Raw genomic sequence first — 8,293 nt, 5'->3', positions numbered from 1 at the left:
CCCCCCCCCCCCCCCCCCCCCCAAGATTCTTCCCCATACAACCTTCCTACTTCAAGCTCTTAGCCTATTTATTGGTATGACCTATTTTTAACTGTACTTCTCTCTGTCTTTTTGTCTATAAACAATCTGTAGGAGAACCCATGGTGGAAGGAGGTTGTGGGAGTCCAAGGATGACATGAAATGGGGGCATGACAAGTTTGAAGAAATGTCTTTGCAAGAAAGACATCGTGATGAGGTATTTATTTGTTTTTTGATATGCACTAATGTGGATTTAAGTATCTCTCTTAAATGTGTTCTTTTCTCTATACCATATTAGAGAAAAACTTCCAAGGGTCATTCACGAGGTCGAGGTAAAAGTCGAGGCATGGATCATGGTTATGCTCGCGGGAACCCATCTCGAACATACAATAAAAATAACACTCAAAACAATGCTCCTAAAGTTGTGAGAGGAAGAGGACCTAGACGGTATGAACCAACTATAAACAACAATATCCGTTCCTCTCCTTCACAAGAAAAACAGTGAGTAACCAATGATCATAAATGAATTTTAATTTCTTTTACTCGTTAGAATTTTTGTACATCTCATGGACACGTACTCATCTAGTATATGCCCATTTTTGCATATGACCTCAGATCTGTGAAGCCTCCTGAGAAAGCGTCACATAATAATAATACAGGGAGATCTCTTGCACCCTCTCCACACGTAGAAGGTGAGACAGTCTCTGTTAGGAAACATGCCTTTGCATCAAGCCTGAATTCTGCTTCCCCGCCTTTCTACCCTTCAGGGACGTCTAGTAAAAACATCCCTAAAGTGGAAAAAAGAGAAGTACAAGCTGGATTTCCTGAAAAGAATATGTATGATGATAGTCGCTCCATGCCACAATCAAGTGTAATGGTGGAAGGAAAGCATGTAGTTGATGCTGTTTCCATGGATAGGCTTTACTTAAATGATTCAACTAATCCATCTTTAGGGAATCCTTTGTCTAAGCCATCTTCTGGTTCTTCAGTGGTCAATAATGCTCAACTTCCCCAATCTAGACCTCAGGGAAGGGGTGCAGTCATAGGATCGACCAGCTACCCTCCTGCATCACTCCATAGCCAAGTTAATAAGGTCTCTTTACCGACACAATCACATGGTGTAGCACGAACTACTGGTCAAACTCGGGTTCAACCTGCTGTTCAGGTTCCTGTCCAGCAGTCTGGTCAGCGACCTGGTAGTGGATCTCAATCTTCATCTCCACCAAAAACGTCTACGTCAGTTAACTCACTTGAATCTGGAGATGCAGATTCTTCCTCAGAATCAAGCAAATCGAAATCTGCTTTGGTTGGAAAGGGAAAGGGTGTGACTCAGGGCATTGGTGCAGGTTCCTTTATCTATGGTGGGGCTCAGATTATGGGAACCTCTGGGAGTATGAATATTACTCACGGAGACCAGAACTTTCCTCATACTCCAGCATTTTTGCCAGGTAAAGTTTACATATCACAGCTGTTATCATTATGGGAAATGCAGAATGATAAAAGGCATGTGTTTACTCCTTACTTGTGGATAGGCCTTGTAATCACTATCTGTGACACTTCTTTTAAAATAAATTTTCACTTAGTTTGATATGTTGCCATGTATAATTGAGTTTATGAAGCATACGTTTTGCTTTGATATAATTTTGTTGATGAACAAAGAATTTTGTTAATATAGATAATGTTTTCTTTCTTTTTCCCTTTCTTTTTCCTTTCAAAATTTCTCGTTTTCTCAATTTCTTCTATTGTGTATGCTATTAATCTTTTATCATTGAACGCATGTAAAGTGATGCAATTTGGAGGTCAGCATCCTGGTGGTATTGGAGTTCCTGCCGTTGGCATGGCATTTCCAGGATATGTTGCCCAGTCCCAACTTGGCATGGGAAATTCAGAAATGACATGGTATGGATTCTCTTTCTAGTTGTCATTTTCTTGAGGATGTTATGTTACATGTCATAAGTATGTTGTGCTCTGGGTTATTCTTGACTGGAATCCCTTACTCCCTTTCGTGGGCTTAGTTTTTTTTGGATGCCTTTGTATTCTTTTTTTTTTCCCCTCAATGAAAGTTCGCTTTTCATGAAAAAAAAAATAATAAGAAAGTTGTTCTCTGTGTGTATGTTCCTGTTGATCTCAGTTTTTTTTGGATGCCTTTGTATTCTTTTTTTTTCCCCCTCAATGAAAGTTAGCTTTTCATGAAAAAAAAAAAAAAAAGATGTTCTCTGTGTGTATGTTCCTGTTGATCTCAGTCTTTTTTGGATGCCTTTGTATTCTTTTTTTTTTTCCCTCAATGAAAGTTAGCTTTTCATGAAAAAAAAAAAAGAAAGTTGTTCTCTGTGTGTATGTTCCTGTTGATCTTGCAACATTTTAGCGAACAATGAACTGGAATTTTTTTAACACTGATATGAAATGTATTAGCTACTACAGTAACCAAATGTTGTTTGAAAGCCATGTATCTAATGATTTGTGATGTCTTGGTTTTGATTACTCCATTTTTCGTTGTCTGGATGGCATTGCCTAATTGGTTTTATGTGACTTGAATGAGCTGAGACAGAACAGATTAAGAAGTCTCTTTACCAGGCTTCATGCGGTTTCTCTTTATCTTCCATATTTGCTTGAAAAAATCCATTTTACCACCCTATTGCCTGTTGGTGGTTCTCATTTTAAGGAGCTACACATTCTTCAGGTTACCAGTTTTGGCCGGAGCAGCTGGGGCTCTGGGAGCTACATATTGTTCGCCTTATATTGCTGTTGATGGTGCTTATCATGCTCGACCCTCAGGACAGACATCATCTGTGGGAACGTTGAGGTTAGTATGTTGTTACTGGTTCGATTATTCTCAATATTGAAGTTGTCTGGTGTCATCATTTATTTGTGTCAATACTTTTTTGAGGTGTGTTTTAGTTCAGATTCAGATTTTAGATTGCCATACTTCGGCACTCTGGCTGTGTTGTGGGAAACCTAAATAAGCATTTACTGTCAACATTCTCTTTGTTTAGAATTATGTTGGGGATACAGAGTTGGTACCCTTTTAAAATATTGGAGGGTTTCATTAGTACTTCTTTACTTATTTTATTGATCCACTTGGGCATACGTTCTTCCGTTAATCACTACATCTTGATTATTTCTACTCTCTGCAGCAAAGAAAACAATACAAACAAATCCAGTAACGATTCAAAGCCTTCACAGAATGGTAAGATTGTCCTCTTCATACTACATTATTTTTGATTGTGTATGTTTATCAGATGGCCCAAACATAGTTTTGGCAAAACTGATCTTTCCTCCTTTGCAGAACATGAAAGTGATGATGTTGGACAGCGCCAAAATAAGCCACGCAGGTAAGTCCAGATATTCTTTAAGTCCACACTTCCCAATAGGAGAGAAGATCCAAAATCTTAATGAGTTTTACCTCTGCCTTTCTTTTTCTCGTTACAGATATTCAGAGATGAACTTTGGTCAATGAAGTAAGCAAGCATATGTGATGGAGCCTATTTCAATAAGCAAAGGTTTGGCACTGAACTGATTGATGAACCGAGCTTTTGCTCATATGCATCAATCAAGTTTCTAACTGTTGATATTTGATATAATTTACAGGCCTTCTTCTATGCCCTTTGTGATCTCTAGTTCTATTCTGGAGCACTTTGGGCTGCTATAGGTTCCAATAAGTATTAGGTAAAGCAACTATTAGGACTTTATTCTTGGTTTGGCCAGAAGATACAAATATTAACAGTCAGAGACGGTATTCATACATAAACCTTTTTGTCTGTTCATCTTGCAGGAATATACGACAAATGCCTCTCCCGACGTTAATCTGAGAACAGTATTTTCAGCTTGACGTGTGGGCTTTTCCTTGTTTAAATTGTGGTACGATGTTCCTCTAAACGCATCCTTTAGCTCGTATGGGTTTAAATTATATAGAGAATAAGTAATTTTATTACTCCATGGTGCCAGGTTTTTCTTGTGGTTTGGTTTTTGAATGAAGCAAGTGAGAAAGGGCTTCCCCAAATATGAGAAAAATGAGAGAAATGTTGAAGGAATTCTTTTAGCAGCAGCTAGCTAGCTATGTTGTGCTAATTGGAGTTTGATTATTATTCTCTATTCTATATAATATGATGTTTGGTTAAGAAGTTTATTATTTGTTTGTTACCTTACACCACTGAGGTCGAGTATTTTAGTATGATGTATGATATATTTCTCTAATGTGGGATACAACACATCGGATGCTGCTGAGTAATAAGACCCTTAGTATTCGGTTTTGCGTGAGTATAATGTGTTATGCTTTACCAGTATGAGTTCAATGTCAATGTCTGGACATATATTTATAAAGTATTGAGATATTCTTGAAAATAGTCTTGTTAGGCGTCTTTCTTTTGTTCTCATTCAACTTTCTGACTTCTTGTTCGAGAGTATAGAGCTTTATTTAAGCATTTCTTGGTTTAAAGTCATTGCTTTTTTCGGGAATATATTGGTAGGTACTCTCTTCCTTTTTTGGGGAATATGTTCACAATATTTACTCTATCATTTTACCTTTTAAACTCTCTAACGGGAATGTTAATGTATGATCGAACTCCACTTATAATGATGGAGGCGTTTAGAGCCTACTCATGATAGGTAGAGAATGAAAGTTCAAGGATAAATTATTCAATATTGTCATTATTATAATGGTTAGATAAGAAGTTATTTATCTTAATAAGAGTAAGACACATTTAAAGGTATTTAATGAATAATAATTGAAATGATACGTATGACTATGAACACTTTCAAGAATGTCATGTCGGTCTAAAAAACGAGAAGCTTATGAATTTCGACTAATTAATAATGTGTAAATATATATTCATTGCAGTCGATCAAAAACGTTAATTACCATTTGAAAGACCTAGAATTAAGAAAACATTTCTTTGAAACAAATTGTAACTTTGATTCTAACAAGCAATAAGAATGAACATTTTCATTCAATAATAGACTAAATAAAAAGAACAATAATGAATAACATCCTTATTCCTTTGATTTTGAATCATTTTCCCCCCAACATTGTTCCTTCCATTGTGCTCACTAAAAGGGTCTGAAAATGAGTTTGTGATGCAAAAACCACAAAAGTTATGGCCTTTTACTGTTTCAAAACACTGTACTTTGGTTTTAGGTGATGAAACTAAAAAAAGAAAGCGACCAAAAACCAACAAGAACTTCAATGGACCAACAAATTTGGTACAACCAATTGTTGGGTGAATTTTGTTGAGAAATCATTCAAAGCTTCTTCTCATCCATTTAAAAGCGTTGGATAAAAATAACCAATTGGTTCAATGAAAGCCATAATAGACACTCTTTTTAGAAATCCTTAGCCTTTTGTGTTGCTTTCTTTTCTTTTTTGATTCAGACCTCCTCACCCAGGAGGGAATGGAGATCCAAGAAAACAACAGATTTTCAAGTATCTCCTCTCCATTAATGTCATCTTCTTCGATGGCTATCCTCCTGGTTGTTCTATGCTTCGTCTTTAACGACCCGAACGTCGCGTTTGCGGTCGGACCGGGCGCTTCCTTCATTCCCAAAGATAACTTTCTCATTGACTGTGGAGCCAACAAGGAACTTGGTGCACTCCCTGATGGAAGACTCTTCCAAACTGATGAACAATCCGAACAGTACTTAGAGGCCAACGATCATCTCGTAGCAGCCGCCACACCGGAGACGAAGGCACCGTCCCCGGTCGATTTAACAGCAAGAGTATTCCTCCAAGAAGCTACTTACATTTTTCAAATGGCAGAGCCAGGATGGCATTGGCTACGCCTCCATTTCTTGCCTGTTAAAAGCAATGACTTTGATCTCTTACAAGCCAAGTTTTCAGTAGTCACTGAAAAATATGTGTTGCTTCACAGCTTCAACATCAATAATGAATCCACATTTGTTCTTAAGGAGTTTCTTCTCAATATCACTGAACCAAAACTGTCAATCACATTCTTCCCATTGAAGAATTCAGCTGCTTTTATCAATGCCATCGAGGTCGTCTCGGCTCCGATGGACTTGATAGCTGATTCGAACATGGAACTGTCTCCGGTCGGGACGATCGAGGGGCTGACGAAATATGCGTTTCAGACATTGTATAGGTTGAACATGGGAGGACCTATAATCACTCCAAGAAATGACACTATTGGGAGGACATGGGAGACAGATGAGATATACAGGACACCAAAAGCAGCTGGTAGGAGTGTCATTGTTGAGACCAATAGCATTAAATATCAAGATGGGTTGGAAGAAATTGGCATGTTAATAGCTCCTCCAAGTGTGTATGCCAGTGCAGTTCAAATGGGAGAAGCTCATACAAGTGTACCAAATTTTAATGTCACATGGAAATTGGAGGCAGATCCCTCATTTGGGTATCTAATTCGCTTCCATTTCTGTGACATTGTAAGCAAAGCACTCAATAATCTGTATTTCAATGTTTATGTAAATGGGAAGCCTGCTATAACCAACTTGGATTTGTCACACAAGCTAGGGAGTTTGGCTACTGCATACTACAAGGATGTTGTGGTTAATGCTTCCTTGATGGTAGAGGGATTGACGGTTCAAATTGGTCCAGCGAACGTCGAAACGGGTGATATGAATGCCATTTTGAATGGCTTAGAGGTACTGAAAATAAGCAATTCTGTTAATAGTTTGGATGGAGAGTTTGGAGTGGATGGTAAGTCTGCAAATGGGAGTAGTCGTGGTACGGTGGCTGCTGTTGGGTTTGCGATGATGTTCGGGGCGTTTGTCGGGCTCGGTGCTATGGTGATGAAATGGCATAAAAGGCCTCAAGATTGGCAGAAGAGGAACAGTTTCTCTTCTTGGTTGCTTCCTGTACATGCTGGGGACTCTAGCTTTATGAGCAAGAGCTCATATGGATCACACAAGACCAACACTGGTTTAGGGCTTGGCAGGCTGTTTAGTTTGGCAGAGCTGCAAGAAGCCACCAAGAACTTTGATCCAAATTCAATAATTGGTGTTGGTGGGTTTGGAAATGTGTATATTGGAGTGATAGATGAAGGGACAAAAGTTGCTGTCAAGAGAGGAAATGCACAATCTGAACAAGGCATTACAGAATTCCAAACTGAAATTCATATGCTTTCAAAGCTCAGACACAGGCATTTGGTTTCTTTGATTGGTTATTGTGATGAAAACTCTGAGATGATCTTGGTTTATGAGTTCATGTCAAATGGTCCATTCAGAGATCACTTGTATGGAAAAGATATGACTCCATTGTCATGGAAGCAAAGGCTAGAGATCTGTATTGGAGCGGCTCGAGGTCTTCATTACCTTCATACAGGAACAGCTCAGGGAATCATTCACCGTGATGTCAAAACAACCAATATTTTGCTCGACGAGAGCTTCACTGCTAAAGTAGCTGATTTCGGGCTATCGAAGGATGCTGCGATGGGGCAGGGACATGTGAGTACTGCAGTGAAGGGAAGTTTTGGATATTTGGATCCAGAGTACTTCAGGAGGCAACAGTTGACAGAGAAATCAGATGTTTATTCGTTTGGAGTTGTTTTGCTTGAGGCTTTGTGTGCAAGGCCAGCAATCAACCCTTCTTTACCAAGAGAGCAAGTGAACTTGGCTGATTGGGCAATGCAGTGTAAGAGAAAAGGGTGTTTGGAGAAGATAATGGATCCTCTTCTAGTTGGAGCCACAAATCCTGAGTCCATGACCAAGCTTGAAGAAGCAGCAGAGAAGTGTCTTGCTGAGCATGGTGTAGATAGGCCAAGCATGGGGGATGTGCTGTGGAATTTGGAGTATGCATTGCAACTTCAAGAATCCTTCTCAGAAGGCAAAGGTGAAGATGAAAGCACAGTCGCAAGTGTGGCAGCTGTTGCCCCCGCGACCGCTGTCGACGCTTCTACAAATGCACCGAACTCGGTCGAGCGCCCTGTCGTGCAGGCAGAACGGAGTAGGCAACCAGTAGAGGTCGAAGACGTCGATGATGACTCGGGAAGTGCAATGTTTGCTCATTTCTCTAATCTCAATGGTAGATGATTTGAAAATTTGGAGGGATGTTCCTTATCTTTTCTTTTCTTCCTCTCCTTTTTCTTTGTAATTTATTAAGTGGGAGTGTCTGATTGTTTGAGTCAGAAGGGAAAAACAAAGATCGGTAAATATGTTGTGATTTACTGTACTGATGTTGAAGAATGTAAACATGTAGAGCTAATCCCATAAATTACTCCATTTTTAAGCTACAACTTAATTTTGTAATCCTTTAGCATTTTCAATCTTAGAAGATGAATTCAGAGAATGTTTTAGATGGCCTTTGACC

At 39.0% G+C, this 8,293-nt stretch overlaps 2 protein-coding genes across 2 annotated transcripts in view; both read left to right on the top strand.

Annotated features, from left to right (window-relative positions):
• LOC111456071 (protein MLN51 homolog) overlaps nt 1-4,361 on the top strand; it is a 5,986-nt gene extending 1,625 nt beyond the window's left edge. The window contains exons 2-12 of the mRNA XM_023097803.1: nt 133-235; nt 317-519; nt 634-1,466; nt 1,803-1,917; nt 2,699-2,821; nt 3,153-3,205; nt 3,305-3,350; nt 3,448-3,518; nt 3,607-3,684; nt 3,791-3,876; nt 3,964-4,361. Of these exons, the coding sequence (XP_022953571.1) occupies nt 133-235; nt 317-519; nt 634-1,466; nt 1,803-1,917; nt 2,699-2,821; nt 3,153-3,205; nt 3,305-3,350; nt 3,448-3,475 (1,504 nt within the window). The 3' untranslated portion in view covers nt 3,476-3,518; nt 3,607-3,684; nt 3,791-3,876; nt 3,964-4,361. The remainder of the gene's footprint in view (nt 1-132; nt 236-316; nt 520-633; nt 1,467-1,802; nt 1,918-2,698; nt 2,822-3,152; nt 3,206-3,304; nt 3,351-3,447; nt 3,519-3,606; nt 3,685-3,790; nt 3,877-3,963) is intronic.
• A 955-nt stretch (nt 4,362-5,316) lies between these two features.
• On the top strand, nt 5,317-8,264 carry LOC111456070 (probable receptor-like protein kinase At4g39110). Its single transcript, XM_023097802.1, has one exon. It carries the CDS (start codon nt 5,407-5,409, stop codon nt 8,014-8,016), a length of 2,610 nt encoding a protein of 869 aa, XP_022953570.1. The 5' UTR covers nt 5,317-5,406; the 3' UTR covers nt 8,017-8,264.
• The last annotated feature ends 29 nt before the right edge of the window (nt 8,265-8,293 follow it).

The sequence above is a fragment of the Cucurbita moschata genome, unplaced genomic scaffold (genome assembly GCF_002738365.1).
Source record: "Cucurbita moschata cultivar Rifu unplaced genomic scaffold, Cmos_1.0 Cmo_Scf00018, whole genome shotgun sequence".
Classification (NCBI taxonomy): Eukaryota; Viridiplantae; Streptophyta; class Magnoliopsida; order Cucurbitales; family Cucurbitaceae; genus Cucurbita; species Cucurbita moschata.
The sequence above is the reverse complement of the archived record's forward strand: the minus strand, read 5'-3'. Positions and strand labels throughout refer to the sequence as shown.